Below are 22,931 nucleotides of genomic sequence, written 5' to 3'. Positions count from 1 at the left end.
CCTCCTCCCACCCTCCACCCCCTGAAAGGCCCCAGTGTGTGTTGTTCCCTCTATGTGTCCATGTGTTTTCATCATTTAGCTCCCACGTATAAGTAAGAACATGCGGCATTTGGTTTTCTGTTGCTGCATTAGTTTGCCGAGGAGAATGACCTCCAGCTCCTAGCATCAAGATCAAAATCAAGACAAGAATTCCCTCAAAAGAAGAAGCTCTGCTGAAGAAGTGCATTAATCTCTAGGTTTCTGGGGGTGGGGGGTGGGGGTGGGGGGGAAGTTAACTAAATAATTTCATTTTTTCTAAAGGCTTTCTATGGTCACTAAACAACAGTGTATGCACCATTGCAGCAAAACAATAATAGAAATTATTATCTTAGAATAAGTGAGAATTATATATTAATGGTTTCAATAATGAAATGTATAAACCATAAACAAAACTTTTCCCACACAAAATTTACAGTGAAAAGAGAAAAACTGTGGTAGAAATAAAAACATAGAATGTAAATGTTGAATTATTTACATTTAAAACTGAATAAACTTTTAAGGTCACAATTGATGCTTAGTTCTGATATTATGCCATTATATTTTCATTCTTTTTAAATAATAATGGGCACCAATAGTGAGTTGACGAATATGTAGGCATTGTTCTCTTTTGCATGACAAATTGTTTGAATGGAGAGTCCAGGAGAGGAGGACTGTTGAGTGGTAGAATTATGACACTACATTTGATCTCCAGTTCAACTGAAACTGGCCACGTAGAAGAATCCCGAAACAAGAAAATGGTGGGAAAGAACATCTAGAATTTGGCTGGGCGTAGTGGCTCATGCCTGTAATCCCAGCACTTTGGGAGGCCGAGGCAGGTGGATCACCTGAGGTCAGGAGTTCGAGACCAGCCTGGCCAACAGGGTGAAACCCCATCTCTACTAAAAATACAAAAATTAGCCAGGTGTGGTGGTGCATGCCTGTAATCCCAGATACTCGGTGGCGGGGGGCGGTGGGGAAGAACTTATGGAATTTCATAGCAGGTGATTTCTCTCCAATGGGACAAGACATTTATAATATACTAAGATCAGTCTGTGGACACAGGTAGCCAATTTACCTTGTGGGAAAGGCAGGACAAAGTCCTTCTGAGTATTTTGGAGCATTTTCTTTCCCTTCCTGTTTCCTGCCCGACAGCACAAAGAGAAATATGGACCACTGGACTCTGTTGAAATGACGTCTGTATTCAGAGTCTGTTCCCACTCCTTCTTACTGAACCTTAAAGCAACTATGAATTTTTGACACAAATAGATATAAACAGTATTTTTTTTCAATTGGCCTTTGCAACATAAGTGACTGAATACATTTGCTACCTAATGAATCAAAGGAGTTGATTACTTCGCTAATAATCCGTGTGCAGCTCATACGGAAGTACATTTGATAGGAGCAGGGTTCTGCCGGAATCATCAGTCCTTATAAAAGTTCTAGTCCAAGGTAGAAATGAACATTCCCTGAGCACATTTCATATGCCAAGCTTAGAGATGTCACTTCTCATAGCCTCCAAAAGGTTTTAAAATAGAGGTTGAAAAGTCACAGTCAATAAAGTCACTGAGCCAAGAAATTAAGCAAACTGGTCATGTTACATTATTTACTGATACTGAAAACTGAGCCTTTGCCTGCTTTTCTCCTTTCTCTCTTTCTCATGTATGTATGCATGTGTGTGCTTGTGGGTGTTAGCATGCATGTGCTTGTTATATATACCCTTGTATTGCGTCTGGTACCATTACAATCTGACCACTTTCCTTTCCTTTTCTGATCATATAAAAAGTCACTGAACCTCAGCAAACCAATTGGTATGGTGTGCATGCACATACAAACCACTAAATATACTTCTTTATCACAATGTTTCTTCCATTAATAACACTATATATGAATCAGACAGTAGAGTATGTACATTTACATGTGATGAATCTTTCTTTTGCCTTCAGAGATTATCAACAAGACATTTTTGACAATATTTTCAAAAAAAGCTCTGAAATTAAATGGAAAACCTCCATACCCTTGAGAATTCCATTTATTTTCCAATTTCTTACAAAATTATGACTATCTCAAAGTGGTGATTCAAAGATCAACAAACAAACAGATGATCATTCTGGAGCGAGAATGCAATCACTATTACATATAGACACTGTGCCACATTCCTCGTAAAGAATGGCTAGACTGTTGCTGGACACTAACATATGAGATGAGTCCTAAGACTGAGTGCACGAAGCAGAACTACAATTCTAGGTATGCTTTTAGAAAAGCCTCAAAAAAATGACTTCAACATTTCCGTCACACAGTTCAGAAAGGCCTTCTGGAGTGAATGCTGTTTACAGTAGCTCACACTGCCTTGTGGCACTGCTGCAAATATAAGGCAGCCTCGAGTACCTGCGGCTGTAATTTCTGCAACACATTTTGTCTGTAGAGAGCTTTGCCATGGGCCTCTTTGGGCATGAAGAAGTGTCATTAATAACTTCACGAAGCAAGGAGTGTTTACAATGTGAAATATTTATGATGAATCACAAAAGAGATGAACAATATTCTTGTTTTTAAGAGGAATAAAGAGTTTGATATAAATCATTCCTGGGTCACAGGCAACCCACTTTTAAAGAGTGTGTTGGATGAGTGAGTGTAATCATGTTCTAGTGCCTGCATCTTGGCTTCAGAACCTATTTTGTCGAAGGGTGCTAGACGGCGTTACGTGGATGAAGGGGTTGGTAGCATTTGCCTCTTCCAGGCTTGCCACTTTTTCTCTGTCTCTGTTTTTCTTGCTGGATTCATTGTTTCTTTTATCCCTTCGTGACCTCTGCTGGCCTTGGGCCCTTCCCTCCTGCCTGCGGGTTCTCTCTCTCCCTGGAGGCTGGGATCTGCATCTGCCTTCACCTCATTCAGAATCACCTCCAGGACTTGATTAAAAGCTCAGGATGCTGATTTTCATCACGAGCTCCCTGAATCACAATATTTGGAATCTGGGCTTGGGGCTCTACAATTTACTAAGCTCCCAGGGATGTGTTAGCAAAATATGATGTTTGAAGAAACCTGCCCTTTCGGCGCCGGGTAAATGGGGACACCCTCTGAGTGGGTGGCGAGCCTTTGAAAGCACTCAGATCTCTACACCACCCACAGAAATAGCAACCTGAACATCTGAGCTGCTGCTCAGGCATCAGTTTTATTTGAAAGCCCTGCAGGTAACTGTTAGGTGCAGCGCCGGTGATAAGCACTCATCAAATCCCAGGCCTTTCCTGTCTCATTTTCTTACAACAAGCAAACAAAAAGCCATGTCCTGCACCTCATCCACTTCTGTATACTTCCATATGTCTCTTCAAATACACAGTGATTGATACATAAATAAGAAGCGATCCCAAGCCAAGGTTCAGCATCACATCCCTCTGAGGCCCTGTTTCTCCCTTAAGTCAGGGGAATAGATGGCAAACCTTCGAGAGCCTTCAGGAAGCTCACCATACGCAAGTCTGGATGTGTGCTTAGAGCAGTGAGCCTTTTGAGTCACGGTGCTGGAAAGTTCCACACATGACAATTTCCTGTCTTCACTCGCTAGGTGAGGCCTCCAGTCACTTCTGTGACCACAGAGCTACCTCCTGAGATTTCCAACAAGGTGGGAAGGAGAAGGAATGCTAGACTCTGCAGCAGGTCAGAACTTTACGACTCTCACACAATTATCACTGTACTAAACAGGCATCATCTTGGTGACAGTTTTCTTCTTCTTTTTAGTGATGCAGAGAAAGAAAAATGGCAAAGAGCATTACTCTCTGAGGGGTACTCCAGGTGATGGAAGGATGCCTTATGGGGCGTGCACTCTACTTTTAAACACAGGACAAATGAAAAGAATTCCAAAACATAGGGTAGTCATTCTTTTAAGATTATAAAAGTCATTGTCAGGACTATTTACATATTAAATTCTTATATTATAGTATAATATAATGTGTATTCTACATTTTATATTAATAAAATGTTATTATTATTAATTAGTGAGGATGAGAAGCTAAATAGAAGTTTGTGAATAGGCTTTTTATCATTCCCTGATTTTCCAGAAAGAGGAATAAGAAGAAGCCATTTATTTAAATAACTTGGATAAACAAATTAAACAAGTTTCTGCTGCCTTCATTTAGCCTTTGGAACACATTCTCTCAAATGGAACTAGAAAAAGCAAAGTCATCTACAGCTACACAAATAGAGATGAAAAGAAAGGAAAACTGTCCTAATATTTGTCAATGCCTGAAAATAATTATTTCTCTGAAGTTTCATGCACTATATATCTAAGAACCAAGAAATTCTGGTTTAGAAAAATTTGGGGGGAGGGTGTGAAGATGAGAAAATACAAGGCTTATTAGGAGTCTTACAAATTCAGATCACTGCCATGTTTACACATATTGTTACTCCAAAGAAAAGTGGCAACTTGAATGGATATTTTAAAGAAACAAAATGTAAAATTTTCTGGTTCTTAAATTATACTTTAAGTTTCAAAATATGTTACTTTGGAACAAATGTTGTATATCTATATATGTGTAGAGGAATAACTGAGTTAAATTTGAAATTCATCATTGAGTCGTTAACAAGCAATTTTTCTTCTATCAGAATATTTTTATCTGAAAGCATACATAATCTTATGATATACATGCATATGCATGTTTGTGTATAATTATATGAGTATGTAAAACAGATCAATGTGCATAAAGGTTTATTAATTTAAATGTGCTGGAGCAGGGCTCAGGGAGAGGTTAACAAGAGTAACAGGAGGCGATGTGGGGAATGGAAGGCAAGAAAAAGAGTAAAAGGAGATTGGAAACCCAGCGTAGTAGATATGATTCTATGCATGCATTTGTAAAATCATATGTGTGGGTATATGTACATTTTAAAAACATCTTTACAACTAATAGTGCCTATTTTGAGATAAAGTTCTGAAAAAGAACAACCATAAAACTTGGGCGAAATAAAGGTTTGATTCCTTCCGGTCCAATAGTGATTGCACTCAGTCTCCCTCTTTCCCTGCTACTCTTTGAGGGAAGTGTTTTCAGACAGAGAAAAGAATAACAGCTGCTTTGCTTTCTTTTGCATTAATTGGCTAATGTTAACAATGTATTCCTAGGGGGGATTCCCGTCAGCTAGATTTCAGAAGTATATTTGCATAAATATTATTATAAAATAATACAATTACTTAATCTCATCATTTCAGAAGCTAAAACTTTGGCTTCAGGAAACAAAAAGGGATGGAATACTTTCCATTTGGAAGTTTGAACTGTCTTGCAAAATACATTCCATTATAATATTTTGACATTTGTTTTAAAATATGTTTAATAATTGTTTTAAAGTATTATTCATACTTGTTGAAACATTGTTAACCACTGTTTGGAATTTGGTAAGGTTTACCGGGTTTTAATTCCTTCTCCTCTCTTCATTACCTGACTTGCACCCTGTGAAACGTGTCTATCTGTACTCACAGATTTGGTACCACAAATTCACCTAACTCTGTTTTTCTAGCAAGGATCCTTTTCTCCATTGCCCAGGTTAACATAATTTTAGTAATAAATCCTATAAGACTTTTGGTCACAAAGTATATTTTCTAATAATAAAAGTATATTATTACTTCATGCTGAAGATGAACCCATTTCATTGTCTTTATTATTTTACTTTATCCTAGGCGATGGATATGTATTTTTGAGAGTTAAAAGGCAATAACTCCAAGATGCTCTCTTATGAATAAGAGAAGGTTCTTACAATTGCATAGTATGGTTTTGCCAGGGTAAAGCAGGATTAAAACCAACACAGTCATCTGCAGGTTGGAAATAAGAACTCAGATTTTCAGTTTTCCCATGCCTTCTGCCCGGCCAGGCTGTCAAGGGAAGGTGCAACTCACTCTCATAGTGGATGAGGAAGCCGATGCTGGAGCGGCTGTTGTCAGTGGTGAAGAGCAGGTACATGAAATTCCCGGTGCTGATGAGAAACTGGGGTGCCTGGGTGCCGTGGTACTCGCCGATCAGCGGGGATGAACTGGCTGGCCCATCTCTGACCTCCAAGGTGTCATAATTGACCTCTGTCTGAAATCTGCAAATATGTACATCCCATTAGAAAAGACATGCAGAGCTGTCAGTTTACAGATGTGCTCCTGACATCCTCATTTCTTAATCAGAAACCCGTGTACGTTAATATAAAGAAAACAGTTGAAATTACATATGCTTAAAACTTCGGGACATATATAAGGATAGTACGTTCTTTTCTTGATGAGACGGCAGAGCTTAAATCCCTTTCTCTTCTTATCTAATACTCTGTCTTACAACATAACAAACACAAGAGGAGGTTTTCATTCAGCTTAAACAAAAATACCATGAACCAGATTAGTTTTCTTAGATGATTGACAGATAGATAGATAGACAGATAGATAGATTATTCTCAAATAGTAAAAACTCAATTACATATTTTAAACTATTTTTTGGCATTCCCTATTTAACATAACTATAGACATCTGAAAATGGGCACACTAGAATGAAATGGTCTCTTAAAGGAAGATGATTAAAAATGTGTGATGATAGCTTAAATATCTTTCATGAAAAAAAAAATCCTGTGCCTTTTTAAATTGTATTATCTCTTTTAAGACATTAGAATAACCCTAGGTATGTTGCCATTTCAGACATGAAAGGATACTTTAATAGCTTGGAAAAGTTAGAACAGCTTCCAAAAAGTGCTTAGGTTTTCTTATGCTTCCAGAAAATCTGGCCCGAGATTACATATAAAGTTGCAGCCACTTGGGTCCCCTTTGATGCAATGTAGGTACCACTCCAGGCACTGAGATAATTTTCTAAATGGGCCCATCTCATTCTCCAAGAGCTAACCCGGTTTCTGAGTGCCTGACTTTGCTCTCAGGGAGCAGCTTAAGCATCATAAGCCTCTGACTCACTCAGTCACTTTGAGCCAAAGGATCCCACGCAAGCCTGTGCCATTAGCCCCCACGCTCCGTGCTGGATGTTACTGATGAATGGGGAGAAAACTTGCGAGAGGGGAAGCAATCTTAGTGTCATGTCACGTAGCAACAGAAAAGGATGTTGAAACCAAAGGGCTGTGTCCTGCATGCATTAGATTATGTACATCCTGATTAGTGCAAAGGCACATGATTACACATTCCTGCAACTAGTGAATGTGTAACCTGAGCCCCATTCTTCCATTAGTTCAAACCATTTGTACATCACACAGCTGGACCAGAACAGGGACACAGGCTGGCACATTTGGGATCCGATAGTGCCAACTTTGTCTTATGACACTACCCTAAATCTTTTTCTAAATACTGATTTCTTAGTTGTTTGAGTTCAAATTCAAGAAGTCTGGATAAGCCTGAAAGCAATCTCCTTTGATGTAGTCACACCGAAGTTGTCCTATCCTGTTTCTTTAGTAACAGTGAGGACTGACAAAGTCTGACAAAGTGCATATTTCAACAGCTGGAAGATTTCCGGGGTGACATTGGAGACAGAAACTTCTGGATGTTCTTTGCTGTGGGGCAGCCTAACTAACACACACGGTCTGGCAACACCATCAGCACAGGGCTCAGAATGAGCGTGCACAAGCCCATCCTTTAAGAAAGTGTCAGTCCATCGGTCACGGTTGAAAAACACATTTCCTTATGCAATTCATCTTTTAAGAGCTATGTACTATGTCTAGAGTAAAGATGACACATGTCTAAAAATATTAGAAATATTGGGTATTTCCAAATGGAATTCAGCAAAACAGCACACTGAAATAATATTGAATGAGCAAGATTGGGAAAAATCAAGCAAATATCTTGCTTCAGGCAACTGAAAATAGAGGGCTCATAAACTGTTCCAGACAAGAATATAGGATCACTACTTTTACTAAATTACTTAAATTTGATATGCTTCTGGGAGTCAGGGTGTGCTTCAGCTCCACCTGCCAATACCAGAAAGTGGAGAAATTACTAAGAAACCAAACATAATCAACTGAATATTTTCAGAGTTAATATTTTTTCAAATGACTGATTATACACAGTAATTCACTCTCTAATATAGTTGGATTTACAAACATTTTTTTTTTCTCTTGTTCTGAGAGATTGTCCTATCGGGGATTATTATTATTTTGTCAGAGGCAAGTAAAAAAACAAAAATAATTATTTCAAATAAATATAATTACTGAAAGTTAACACAACTCCTGCTGAAAACCTTTCCTGTATTGATGCTAATATAATGATGTTCATCTATCGTGAGACACCATAATATTCTAGATACTGAAATCCAGAATATAGTCAAGAAGAAGGTCATTGTTAGAGAAAGCCCCATGTTATGGAGAGAGCAACCTTGAAACATTAAACAAACATGCCTCCCTAGCCTTTGGTTCACTTGGCTCATGCCAAAACGTTTTTAGTTTTTAATCATCAATTTGGTTTCAGTGTTGAGACAAACGGGAAAAATTTATTATGCCGAACTCCAACAGCAGGCTTATGTTTAAGTAAACAAATACCTACACAGCCCAGAATGCTTATGTTTTAGATCCTGAAATGCATTGTTCAATAGCTAAGCCAAGCAACGTTCTAGTGACAGTATCACTCATAGGCGATGAGCTGGTGATGGATCTGCTGTCCACACCCCACTGCCCACTCATCATCACTAGCTGCCCTTAGTGACCAGCAGCCACCACCAGAACAGCAGAGCTGATTTCCTCTGCCACAGCAGGCACCTAAGGCACCAGGGGACCCACAGCGACTTCCATGTGCAATCAGACACCAAGCAGAATGGATTCCAGTGCGGGTCCAAAACCCAGAGTCAGATACAAGGGTCGGACCTCAGGAATGGTCCTCCGGACCGGACCGGCACTTCCCCTACTAACCTCCGGGGCTGTGGCTCAGGGTGGGCTTAGAGCTACCACTGAAGAAGAACAAAACTTACAAGTAAGTGCCTGTTTCTGGTAAAGTGTGCTCCTTTGCGGGAACCGAAAAGAACTGCCGTCTTTTTTTTTTTTTTTTTTGAGACGGAGTCTTGCTCTGTCGCCCAGGCTGGAGTGAGTGACGCGATCTCAGCTCACTGCAAGCTCCGCCCCCCGGGTTCCCGCCATTCTCCTGCCTCAGCCTCCCGAGTAGCTGGGACTACAGGCGCCGCCACCTCGCCCGGCTAGTTTTTTGTATTTTTTTAGTAGAGACGGGGTTTCGCCGTGTTAGCCAGGATGGTCTCGATCTCCTGACCTCGTGATCCACCCGTCTCGGCCTCCCAAAGTGCTGGGATTACAGGCTTGAGCCACCGCGCCCGGCCAGAACTGCCGTCTTTTTAAGGTTTAAGATCAATTTACAAAAACTACGGAAGAGACACACATCATTAAGTCCAAATGAAGACTAATTTTGTTTTCTTACCTATCGAAAGTTATTTTGATAGAGTGGCCTGGTTTTGCTTCAATAATCCATTCACAATTTAAAGAATCCTTATAATACCCTGGCCATCCAGGAGGCAAAATGACTCCGCTGGATGCTGTCAGATGTCCACCACATGGAGCTAAAACAAGATGCACGATATTTATTAGATCATATGAGACAGAAAGATAGGCCATAACAATACCTGGATAAAAGCAAGAATTTGCTTCCGTGTTCATGGATTGAATATTTTCAAGTATCAAAGCAAATCTTATTCCCGAGCAAATTGTACATTTATTGAAAGCAGGGTCTATATATGCTACCTCCATGTACTTATCATTAACTTGAAGCAAAGTTCTTTTTCTCTAGTAATGGTAATGTGTACGTGAGTTCTCTGTGCTAATTGACTTACTTCATTTAATTGCCAACCACTTCATGACGTACATGCCCAGTTATCTATAGTTCACATGCATTTGGAATTTAACAAATATCTATGGATAAGCAAATGTAAAATGACCTCACATTTCAAAATGGATACATACACACATCCTTAGGTGTGTGTATGTATGTGTTTATTTACTTCTACTGTGTGCATTTTATTAAAATCAACAGCCACATGCAACATGTAATTTGTGAGTGTTAGGAAGCAAAACAAAACTTTCATCAAATTTGATAAGTATAGAATTAGACTGCATGACCCTTTTGAAAGGTTATGTGACAGTGATTTCTAATTGCAAAGGAGAAATAAAGTTTGAAAGGGTACATAACTAATGCTCAGTGAAAGTGATTATATATACCTGTAACACCTAAAGGAATTTTAAATAGCATATAATATTTCATACCATAATTAAGACTATGTCTCTAACATGTTTTTTTTCCAGTTTTTATGTATTCTTTCTCAAAATTATTTGCCATTAGTAATCATCTTTGTGAATTTATAGATATCAAACAAAGTACATGAAAACACTCCAAGTTAAAAAAAAATTGTTTTGGAAAAAATATTTCTTTTATTTAAAAATTGCCATATGTATAATGTAAGAAAGCAAAAAGTTTATATCATTTTAAACATGTTTTGATGCTAGAAAAAATATGAATTAGTGAAATTTATGGATTTACCAATAGCATCTTAATTTACATCAGGAAACAAATAAAGAAAAAATAAAAGTAAAAAAATTATGGAAAGTGCATGACCATATATTGGAATATATTGGAATTCAAATATATTTGAAGTAACATTTGGAAATTTTGTTATGGGAAAATCTTTGCAACAGAATATTAAACTTCAAAAGCAGGATAAAAAATTGCCCATATATTATAAATATGATGAAAGAAAATTTTTATTCAGTGAACAGGGGAGTGGAATTTAAAAACTTGTTAATAATGGATAGCACTGGGATTGCTTTGTAGATCACATTTTTGATAGTTTTTCTTTCTTTCTTTCTTTCTTTTTTTTTTTTTTTTACCAAATAAGTTGCAATTGTTATTTCTATACCTATGCATTATTCTATAGTTTAAAAATATGCAATCAGGGTAATTTTTATGAATTTAAGCTCCTGAAGAACACTTGATTTTTTGTGATAACAATTTTTAAAACAACAAGTTTATACTAATTACTATTTTAATTTTTCTAGTTAAGTTCTTAAATTCACATTTGGAGCCTATGAATCACATATCCATATACATAAATATTATATATAACTTAATTCCTTTTTTTGTGAAGTGATGCAGCAAATCTTTTTAAGAATACAACTTAAGCAAAATTAAATATATTAAATACATGATGTTTATTTTGTCATGTTTAACCGTCCAAAGATACTATATAAGAAAGACATATGGCAGATGCAGAATTCCAAAAAAATTATGATAATTGAGCTATTTCTAAAATCTGCATGAGTTATTTCTATGTCTTATTTTCCATATAAATACAGAACCAAAAGTTTCCTTTACTTTAGTAATTTTTTTATTTTGCATTTTTATATTTCCTGGAATATAACTAACTTGTCACATATTAATATTATTTTATTATACTCTTACCCATCACTTTATAATTTACAGTGTACACTAGAACCAGAAATGCTTTATCCTGATGACATAGACACTTTAATAATCATACTGTTGATAAGCAAAATTTACATTAAAATTGTAAGTAATAGTCTCAGTAAGTAGATAGTAAGTAAATAGTAAGTAATAAGTTTGTATTAGTCAGTTTGGATTAGATTACACTGTGGTAACAAACAGCCCTGCAACTGTAGTAGCTACAATGGGAAGTGAATTCCTCACACATGCGGCATGTCTAGTTCTGTAAGACACAGGTCCCTTCTTCAGTTGCTATGGCAGATGGGAAAAGGCCTTGCGAGGGCAATCAAAGATGCTGAGCCAGAAGTTGAGTACATCACTTCCATATATTCCTAACGGACCAGAACCCATCACAAGGTTCCTTTAATCCACAAGATTCCAAAAAAGACATTCCACTTGATGGAGACCAAAAATATTTGATGAACGGCATCAATGATGTTCATATTCACTTAGCTGATAACAAAAAAAGCAAATATATGCATGAGGTGTTTAGAAAGCAATTTCTTCTTTGCTTTCTTTCTTTTTTTTTTGATAATTTAAATTACAGGGATGAACTCCCTGATACTGTATTTCTAAAAACAAAAACAAAAAGAAAACACAAACCTTCTTGATCACATGTGCGTTTTTTCCTATAGCTTTATTTTTCATAGAACAATCTGATTTGGGTTACATTAATGTTGGCTTGATGAAAGTTATGTAGGAGGCAGCCGGTCTTTTCCATCATCCGCACTAGTGCACAACACCAAGCTTCTCTAGACTTGAAAGAGAACTCACTCACTCCCCTGGAGGACACTTGTGTCTTTTCCAATGTTCAATCCTTCATTCAATTCTTTTCTATGGTACTTTACTCACATTTTATACTTTTTATTTGAGTCATTTTTGGTATTTTATCTTTTGCTAGAAAATCACCCATTTCCTACAGACTTTAAGATTTGCTGCCATAGAGTTGATGTTTTCATATATAGTCATTTTTCCCCAAAATAGCTTGAGTTTTTAATGATGCCACTGAGCTGCATTGAGAAATATGAGCCTGTTAGAAGCAGAACAAAGAAAGAAAGAGAAACCTTTTGCCCGGGGGCCATACAATTTATATTCAACATGTGCCTGGCATCCAAGAAATTCTTCCAGAATAAATAAATAACCTATGTTTTTAAATAAAAAAAAGTTCTATTGTGAGCTTTTCGTTGCTTATGTAAAGTTATATTATTTTTGTGATGGGGTAATTTCTCTTTTATGTTACTAAACATCTATAACATTTTTCTTTCCTAGTTCCTTTTATCAGAATCATAAACAGTTTGTCTAGCTTATTGATATTAATAAAGAACTCACTCTTGCTTTAAATTGTTTATAACACTTGAATTTTATTAATAGCATCCTAATTTATTTTTGTTTTTTCAAACTTTTTAATCTTATTAAATTTCTTTATTTTTTGATCATTTTGTTCTACATTAGAGGACTTAAAGATACACATTTTCCTTGAAACACAGGTTTTGTTGTCTCACATTGTTTCTGTTAGAATGTACTGTTTGTATGGCTTCCAGGTGGGATAGCATAGGCATTAATGTTTGAGTTTCTATTTAATGTAAAATTACAGTGGACTTTTGATGTCAATGAGATTTGCTTGTGGTTCTATTTTTATTGCATATTTCTACTTTAATTGGAATATTACAGGACATGTGACCTATAACTTATGGTAACTTGTTAAGGTTCACTTTGTGGTCAATTATATAATTGATTTTTAAATTTTTTTTTTTGAGAAAAACAATAAATAGGAGTATTCTGTAAGGGATGTGAGGTTCTTGAAACATTTCTTAAATCAAGTTTGCTATCTGTATTACTCACTACTTCATTGCTATATTATTTTTTTCCCTACTAGATGCATTTACTTCTGAAAGTTGGTTTTCTATTTGTTTTCAGCAGAGGCACTGATTGGGGTACCCACCTGTTCCATCAGAGTGTCCCCTACCTTCTCTGAGGCTCAGCTGCACTCAGTCATTAGGTTTCCGTGCAGGTAGACTTTTAACATCTTTTCCTATTAACTTTTTCGTTCTGCCAAGGGTTTCCTTTGTTAACAACCTATAGTTGGCTTTTGCCTTTAACCTCACCCTGTTTGTGCTGTGGTCCACACTCACCCTGCAGCTTGTAACACATCTGCAATCAGCCTATTACGGTAAAGGACATAAGGGACAGTTTGACTTGTGGCCAGGACAGAACAGAGATGAGAGTGTACTGTTCACTTTAAATTTCTTTCTCCTGAAAATTCATGCTTCCAAATCACAGCCATATGCTTGGCTAGAACATGATTTGCACCCCTGACTAACTGTGTGCTGTAATTAGTATCATATATTTGAGCACCACATGTGTATATATTTACTTATTTATAAAAGACGAAAACCTACCCTTTCATTAACATTTTGTACAACATAAAACACAAAAACTGTACATTTACAATATGTGATGGAAATAGATACAAATGAAATTTCAACTATTAAGAATGTTTTCTTGCCCTTCTATGTATCAATAGTTCACCCATGAGTGGTGCTTCTCGTCCACCCACAAATTGTTTCTACAATGTATGAAAAGGGTGAACATCAGAACACCCTCCTTTACATTTAGTATCACCAGATGATACAATAAATAGGACTTGGTTAGAAGTTTCTACTTCTCCTCTGAGGTCAGGAGTTCAAGACCAGCCTGGCCAACATGGTGAAACCTCCGCTCTACTAAAAATACAAAAATTAGCCAGGCATGGTGGCAGGTGTCTGTAATCCCAGTTACTCAGGATGGCTGAGGCAGAAGAATTGCTTGAATCCGGGAGGCAGAGGTTACAGTGAGCTGAGATTGCACCACTGCACTCCAGCTTGAGCGACAGAGCCAGACTCAAAAAAAAAAAAAAAAAAGAATTTCTACTTTGAGTAACGGTGAGTAACTTTGGAGGTGGGCCAGGGCAGGATGAGGTGGTGAAGGATCATAGCCCCATCACACTGTGGCTGTCATGGAGGAGTTTAATGCTCCACACCTAGATCCCAGCTCCGCTTAGACTCCTTGATAGAGATTATGGGTCTGAGAATGTCATTTCGAGGTATTTGAGACAGGGGAGAAATTCTCAACTGTATGTGATATTTAATATATGTTCCTTTTCTATTCACTTACTTAAAATAAATACATGTTGACAAAGACAATTGAGAAAATAAAAATAAACTAAGAGGGAAAAATCACCCGTAACCATAATTAACATTTTGGTGTGTAGCCTTCATTTTAGTGTTTTACGAAATGATTATCATGAGATATGTATGTATTGGTCTTTCACATGCTAAGGATACCTGAGACTCTTTGATCTTATGATCTTTGCATTGATACCTATTATTCTTCATGATTTATCTAACTAATCCTCTGCTGTTTAAAGTTGAATCATTTCCAGCTCTTCACTGCTATAAGCAGTCTTGCAGAAAACATTATTGAAAAAATTTGTATAGTTGCTTCACTATTTCTTTATGATATTGATCCAGGAATATAATTTATGACTCAAAAGACAAGAACAATTTTAAGAGTCCTACTAAGAATTTTCACTACAATACCGTGATTTTATATCATCTATAGCATGACTAGGAAATGCCAGTTTCTACATAACCTTTTCAATAATACATCTTATTCACCTGTTTATGCTAATAAGATAGGCAAAAATGATATTTTACTTTTCTTTTTAAATTTGTACTTCTTTGATATATACTGGAGGTAAGTTTTTAAAAAAATATTTTCTTAGGTTATTGTGCACTGACTATTTTGATACAGAATGTGAACATACACTTTAAACATTTTTAAAATGAGTAATTATCAGAGGCAACATCTTTTCCCTTAAAATATTTTCCTCTCTATATTTATTAGATAAGTAACCAGAACAGAAATATGAAGAAGAAAATTAGGTGGTATTTATGTCAGCTGTAATGAGAACAACAAAATAGTTAACTCTAAGCAACACTGTTATAGGTTGAATTTTGTCCCCTCAAAGTTCATACATTGAGGTCCTAACCCTCAGCACCTCAGATGGTGACTGTATTTGAAGATACGGTCCTTGCAGATGAATTTAGTTAGGATAAGGTGTTGCTGGAATAGGGGGACCTCAATCCAATATGACTGTGTTCTTTTAATAAGGAGAGTTTAGACACAGGGACAGAAACACATACACAGGGAGAGCTCCTTGTGAGTCTGGAGGCAGAGATGAGGGTGAGGATTCTCCAGCCACGGAATGCTAGAGATTGCCACAAACCGCCGGGAGCTGGAGGACCAGCCTGGGGCAGATCCTCCCTCAGAGTCACAGAAGGAACTCTCCGGCCGACGTCACCTGGATCTCAGACTTCCAGCCTCCAGAACTGGGAGACTACGTTCCTATTGTCTCAGCGACTGTGTGTGGTATTTTGTTAGGACAGCCCTAGCAAGCTAACGCAGTTTGTTGGTTTGTGTGTGTATCCCTGAAGATAGATGTGTGACTTCAAAGGAGAAGAGTGGGTGGTGGCAGGGACTGCACCTTCACAGCGGGGCACAGTGGAGCTCCAGACCACGTTCCCGTCTTGCAGGATGCAGGTGATGGACTCGGATCCCTGGGTCTTGACAAAGCCATCGTCACAGTGGAAAGAAACCGAGCTCCCGAGTAGAAACCTGTCACCAAAACGCCGCCCGTTTATAGGAATGCCAGGATCGTGGCACTCATTCTGACCAAATGCTGAAAGAAAAAAAGGAACAAAAATACTTGAGTATTAATTTCATGTATTAAAAGAGAAGAAAACAGAACAAGCTTATAAAGCATTCGTTTAATGTATATAATTATATACATTTCAGTTGTATCATTCATAGATAATACATTAATAAATATCAGTGTCTAGTGAGAAAGAGGGAGCAGGGAGATGAACAGATATAACTATCATTTATACAGCAATTTAGGGTTTGAAAAGCACTTTTCATAAGAGCTTAGACAAAGAGAGAACTGATACAGTGAGTGATAGAAAGTAGGCTCAGGATTTCTCTCGTTAGAATTCTGATTTTTTTTCTTGCTATGTCAGGACTCTGACATTGGGCAGATGACTCGATGCTCTAAGCCTAGCTATCTTTATTTACAGAATGAGAGACTATTTAATTTATATCCTCTAGTTACTGTAACATTAAATGAAACAATTATTGCCCAATTCTAAGTATTGTGCCTAAGAAAGTAGGCAGTTAGTACATCATAATGTAGTATAATTCATATTAATATTCTCTCACTTTATTCCCTCTACAGTGCATTTAAGTAGATATCCTTATACAAAATAGGTTTTAAAATGAGGAGCCTAAAGCAAAGAGAAATTAGTTGTCATTAAACTTCACTAATTACATACTAGTGCTGTATTTTAATCCTTGGCTCCTGACATCATATTACTCAGTTGTTTTTACTACACTACTTTGTTGCAGGAAAGATGCATAGGTGGCTGAGTGGGTGGGTGGATGGTTGTATAGATGGGAAGAAGAATAGAAGGAAGGATGAGTGCCTTGCTGGCTAGATGGATGAATGGAGGGATGGATAGAAAGATGAATTGAAGGATGGATGAATGGATGCATGGATGGATGGATGGACAGATGGAAGGATGGATAAATGGAAGGATATGGATGGATGGATGGATGAAATAATAGATAAATGGATGAACGAAAGGATAGAAGGAAGGGAAGGATGAATGGAAGGATATGGATAGATGGATGGATGGAAGGATAAATAGAATGATAGATGGAATAATGGATGAATGGATGGACAGATGGATGAATGATGAATGGATGGATGGAAAGATGGATAAACAATGGATTGATGGAATGATGGATGGATGGAATGATGAATGGATGGAGGGATGGATGGATAGGTGGAAGGATGGATGGAATGATGGATAGATGGAATGATAAATGGATGGAAGGATGGATGATGGATGGATGGATAGATAGAAGGATGGATGGAAAGATGGATGGAAGAAAGGATGGATGGATAGATGCATGGATGGATGAAATGAGGGATGGATGAATGAAAGGATAAAGATAGATGGATGGATGGATGGATGGAAGAAAAAATGGAATAATGGGTGGGTGCATGGATGGATGGAATGATGGATGGATGAATGGATGGATGGATAAACGGAACACCACAGAGAAAGAGATGTAAGGAGATGAAAGAGAGAGGAGATCCAGCTCCTTAGTTTAGGAGTGATGATACCAACAATCTAAATACGGTGATGCATTTGTTTTTAAATTTTCAGGATAACACTATATAATTTTACTACTCTCATTTTTGCAATGATCATAAAACTTCTGAAGCATCAGCCTTGAAATGCAGCTTCACATACATATAAGCAAAATGGGAACACGTAAGAAAAATGGGAACTTGGACGTGTTGACTGTGTGGGCGTACTTACTGGTGTAAGTGATGTTGAACCCTCTGCCAGTAGTGGAATGGTCAGACTGAAATTCCAAGCGAACTATATGTCCACTGCTGGCCAGCTGGGAAGGCACTTCATTGCCAGAAAAAGTACCCAGGACAGTTATGTCAGAAATGCCATCATCCTTGACCGCAAGAAAGTCAAATTGAGGCTCCACATCAAAATCATTAAAGATTAGGTGAATTCGACTTCCTGGCTCCGAGATAATCAACCAGACACAGTTCATGTTGTTCCCATATTCCTCTGGATAATTTGGTGAGAGAATAATCCCAGATGATGCCGTAAAGTTGAAGAAACATGAAACTGTGAAGACACAAATATATTTTCAAACAGTTTTGCACATACCCAAAGGACTGCCATGTGAAACAGATTGCTAAGAACCTGGAAAGGCAATTCATGCCTGCAAATAGCTACAATGATCCAACTATTTTAATATAAGTAATTCTGGACCATAATGTTTTCTCCTTTCCTAATTTGTAAGTCGAATATTTCATTATCTTATAGAGCACAATCAGAACCTATACATAAGCACAAGCTTGGTTCAAAAATGATCCTTTCAAGTTGACTAAAAACATGTGCCAAATATTATTATTTCTAGTTATAACTTTCTGCCTTCAGAAGAGCAAATATTAATACATGGAAAAGTATATGCCTATATCCTAGGAACAATTCAGCTTGCTCTTTTGTGATAACTTTTAATTTATATTTTATACTTTCCTGTAAGTGCATTTCTCCAGTTATTTAAAATTTTTATTAGTTACAGGGTAAAGATGAATAAATAAATAACTTGGAAACATCAGATCATGTTCTAGTTGGATAATATAAAAATATTTTGAAAATTTACTTTTAAGAATATATACCTAAAATCATATATATATATATATATATTATAAATAATTTTTTGGAGGGATAAACTGTTGGATTTATCTCTAGAGTACATTTTTGTTTCTTATTCCACATAATTTCATATACACTTTTCAGCCATTGCTATATTTATTTACAAATAAACCCTCCTTTAAAAGTGACTGTGAAGTCTTTTCTACTTGTTAAAATAGTATTCTTAAGAGGAAGTGGGCAGCTCATCAACTGAATTCCAACCCAGTACCACCACCCATGCTCACACTGGTGAACAGCTTGTGTTTAAGTGTTATACAGCATTATTAAGTCACAAAAGACTCTCTTGCTGTACTGATGTCTGATACAGCAGAACATGATCAGCTTTTGATGGAAACAATGATATACGTGATGACCTTTCTGGCAGGAAACGTTCAAGTACATTTTATCGAGTAGATGTAAAAAAATTATAAATTAGTTTTCATTAAATGAAGAAAGCAGGCAAGTTGGTGTTTGAGAATGTTCTTGCCTGTTTCCAGTAAATGTGGCACCCCAAGCTATTCTGAAAGCTGCCCTCCCTAAATGGGCAGTCTGTGTCTTTCTCCTTTTCTCCCTTTGCAAGATCCTTGCAGGACCGGAGGGAGTCCAGGTCAAGGCGCAATACTCACATACACAGCTGGGCTTGTTGCCAGACCACTGATTGTTCTGCTGACAGGTGATAACTCTCTCCCCCACCAACTCAAAGGCCGCCGGGCATTCAAAGGTGAGTGTGTCTCCATGGAGGAAACTGCTGCCCGTCCGCTTCCCGTAGGCGGGGATTCCAGGATCCCCACACCCTCCCTTTTCAATTTCTGAAAATGAAAAAACAAATGAACCCTTAAAAAAAACCACACAAGGAATACTTTTATCTCTACACTTTAGAAAGTGAACACATGGCTTCTTTTTGCTGAACTAAACATCATTTTTGTAAACAGTTTCTAAAGGATATTCAATTGATCTTAAATTTAATTTCAAATACCAAAAAAAAAAAAAAAAAAAAAAAAAAAAACCAGGAATGTCATTTCAACTGAAGAGAAAGGTGTTTAATTTGCTGTCTTTTAAGGGATACACATGGCTACACAGATATGCTGACAACACAAATGCTGCAATTAATCAGTGCACCTTCTGGATACGTCTGGTCTTTTCCCTGCAATTGCTACTACTAAAATGCAAATACCAGTTTTATTTTCAACTATGTGCTTTTTGCTATAAACAATACAAGAAAGATTCTTCATTCCCTACTGAGTATTTAAATAAACAGAATCTTTTTGAATCTTCTTTCCCTAAAATGAATGTTAACACTCATTTATGAAACAGAATGAAAAGCAGTTTGGTCTACAGAGGAAAACAAAATAGTCAGAATCAATCTTTCATTAAAACATCACTGTAATAAAATATGCCTCCAAATACACCAAACCTATAATATATTTCAAACGCTGATCTGTCTCAAATGTTAACTATGCAGAATGTTTTCATTAAAATGTGTTCTTTATTTATTCATTTTAAAGAATTTTTTTGAGAACCACTGTGTGTCAGGTCCTCTTCTAGGTGTTGGGCTTAGTGAATAAAAGAGACAAAATCCTTGCACACATGGGGCTGGGGCTGGACATGGTTTGGCTGTGTCCCCACCTAATTCTCACTTTGAATCCCACATGTTGTGGGAGGGATCCGGTGGGAGGTAATTGATCATGGGGGCAGGTCTTTTCCGTGCTGTTCTCATGATAGTGAATAAGTCTCAGGAGATCTGATGGTTTTCTAAGGGGGAATTGCCCTGCACAAACTCTCTCTTTGCCTGCTGTCATCATGTAAGACGTGACTTGCTCTTCCTTGCCTTCCACCATGATTGTGAGGCCTCTCCAGCCATGTGGAACTCTAAGTCCATTAAACCTTATTCTTTTATAAATTGCCCAGTCTTGGGTATGTCTTTGTCAGCAGGGTAAAAATGGACTAATACAGGGTTTATGTCTTATGGAGGACAAATTTTTTAAATTATTATTATTTTTTTTGAGATAGGGTCTCACTCTGTTGTCCAGGCTAGAGTGCCGTGATGTGATCATAGCTTCCTGCAACCTCCAACTCTTGGGCTCAAGTGATCCTCCCACCTCAGACTCCCAGAAATGAATGTGATTTGATGATGGGTAATTTAAGACAAGATAAAGGGGTATAGAGAGACGGATGGAGGAGGCGGCAGTGAAGAAAACGCTCTGAAGGAAGAAGGCAATCAGCCCTTCGAGAAAGCGATGTGATCCCAGTGTGCCTGGCAGGGCAGGGAGGGACAAATGGGCAGAGGTGGCTTGGAGAGGAAGGGAGGCTCTGCCTGTTGGGCTTCCTGTTTGTGCAGAGTGATGCAGGAAGAAGGCATTGCAGGGCTTTGGAGGAGACCTGGCGTCCTCTGACTATAGGTTTCAAAGATCCCTCTACAACGTTGGAAGAGCAGAGGCTGGAGAAAAGTGAGTTCCAGCAAATTCAGGGTGGTTTCTCTGGACACCTATGCCCAAAATGCATTGGTTTTACTTTTAGAATTCTTCATGGAGAATTATTATCTTGCAGGGGCCAAGAGCAAATTCCAATTTATGGGTGTTTGTTGTTGTTGTTGTTGTTTTTTAGTAAACTAACTACTTCCTTTCCTTTTTGTTTTATTTCCATAGGTTTTGGGGGAACCCAAGCAGTACATGCTGAACTCAATTTGTACTCTTCTATTCCTCATCCCCTTCACACCCTTTCCCTGAGTCACCAAGTTCTACTTTATCATTCTTAGGCCTTTGCATCCTCATAGCTTAGCTCCCACTTATGAGGGAGAACATATGATGTTTAGTTTTGCATTCCCGAGTTACTTCACTTAGAATAATAGTCTCCAGCCCCATCTGGGTTGCTGCAAATGCCATTAATTCATTCCTTACTATGGTTGAGTAGTATTTTGTCATATATATATATATATATATATATACACACACACACACATATATATGTACACATATATACATATATATACACACTATATATACACACACACACACATACACACACACCACAGTTTCTTTATCCACTCATTGATTGATGAGCATTAAGTTGGTTCTACATGTTTGCAACTACAAATTGTGCTGCTATAAACATGTATATGCAAATGTCTTTTTCATAACCTAACCATTTTCTAATCAAGCTGTCAGTTTTGGGAATGTTTGTAGAAGTGACTCAGAACTGAATTTCAAGATGGTTTGCAGGTCTGCTGTGAGGGATATAGAAACACTCAGAGGTTGATCCAGAGATGTTATATTGCATTCAGGAGGAGAAACTTTACCTCTAAGTGTCTCAGAATATCAAAAAAGTGAAGTTTGCATACATTATCACACTAGTATGAAGATATTCAAGATATTCAATACATAGGATGTCACCACCTTTTATGAAGCAGAATAGCACACACACAAAATGCAGGTATTTGGTTGAGGTTCAAGGTACGCTGCTAACTTCACACCTTAGGCTACCAAACAAAGATGATCCTTACAGGGTCAGCTCTATGAAAGCGCAATGTTCCTAACGCAACACAAGCCAAAGAAATCTACAGAGAGCACCGTTGCTTAAAGATAGTTCTTGGCATCCTCTCTAACACCTGTTGTTTCCTGATTTTTTAATGATTGCCGTTCTAACTGGTGTGAGATGGTATCTCGTTGTGGTTTTGATTTGCATTTCTCTGATGGCGAGTGATGAGCATTTTTTCATGTGTCTGTTGGCTGTATGAATGTCTTCTTTTGAGAAATGTCTGTTCATATCCTTTCCCCACTTTTTGATGGGGTTGTTTGTTTTTTTCTTGTATATTTGTTTGAGTTCTTTGTAGACTCTGGATATTAGCCCTTTGTCAGATGAGTAGATTGCAAAAATTTTCTCCCATTCTGTAGGTTGCCTGTTCACTCTGATGGTAGTTTCTTTTGCTGTGTGGAGAAATAGGAACACTTTTACACTGTTGGTGGGACTGTGAACTAGTTCAACCATTATGGAAAACAGTATGGCAATTCCTCAAGGATCTAGAACTAGATGTACCATGTGACCCAGCCATCCCACTACTGGGTATATACCCAAAGGATTATAAATTATTCTACTACAAAGACACATGCACACGTATGTTTATTGTGGCACTATTCACAATAGCAAAGACTTGGAATCAA

The 22,931-nt window shown here is 37.5% G+C and overlaps 1 protein-coding gene across 1 annotated transcript in view; it reads right to left on the bottom strand.

Moving 5' to 3' along the window:
- The window catches only part of CSMD1 (CUB and Sushi multiple domains 1), a 2,063,566-nt gene that overhangs the window by 443,258 nt on the left and 1,597,377 nt on the right, over positions 1 to 22,931 (bottom strand). The window contains exons 13-17 of the mRNA XM_026453909.1: positions 19,401 to 19,583; positions 17,875 to 18,201; positions 15,975 to 16,169; positions 9,377 to 9,515; positions 5,888 to 6,075 (exon numbers count right to left, since the gene is read on the bottom strand). Of these exons, the coding sequence (XP_026309694.1) occupies positions 5,888 to 6,075; positions 9,377 to 9,515; positions 15,975 to 16,169; positions 17,875 to 18,201; positions 19,401 to 19,583 (1,032 nt within the window). The remainder of the gene's footprint in view (positions 1 to 5,887; positions 6,076 to 9,376; positions 9,516 to 15,974; positions 16,170 to 17,874; positions 18,202 to 19,400; positions 19,584 to 22,931) is intronic.

The sequence above is a fragment of the Piliocolobus tephrosceles genome, chromosome 7 (genome assembly GCF_002776525.5).
Source record: "Piliocolobus tephrosceles isolate RC106 chromosome 7, ASM277652v3, whole genome shotgun sequence".
Classification (NCBI taxonomy): domain Eukaryota; kingdom Metazoa; phylum Chordata; class Mammalia; order Primates; family Cercopithecidae; genus Piliocolobus; species Piliocolobus tephrosceles.
Note: the sequence above shows the minus strand (reverse complement) of the source record. Positions and strands in the feature narration are given on the sequence as shown.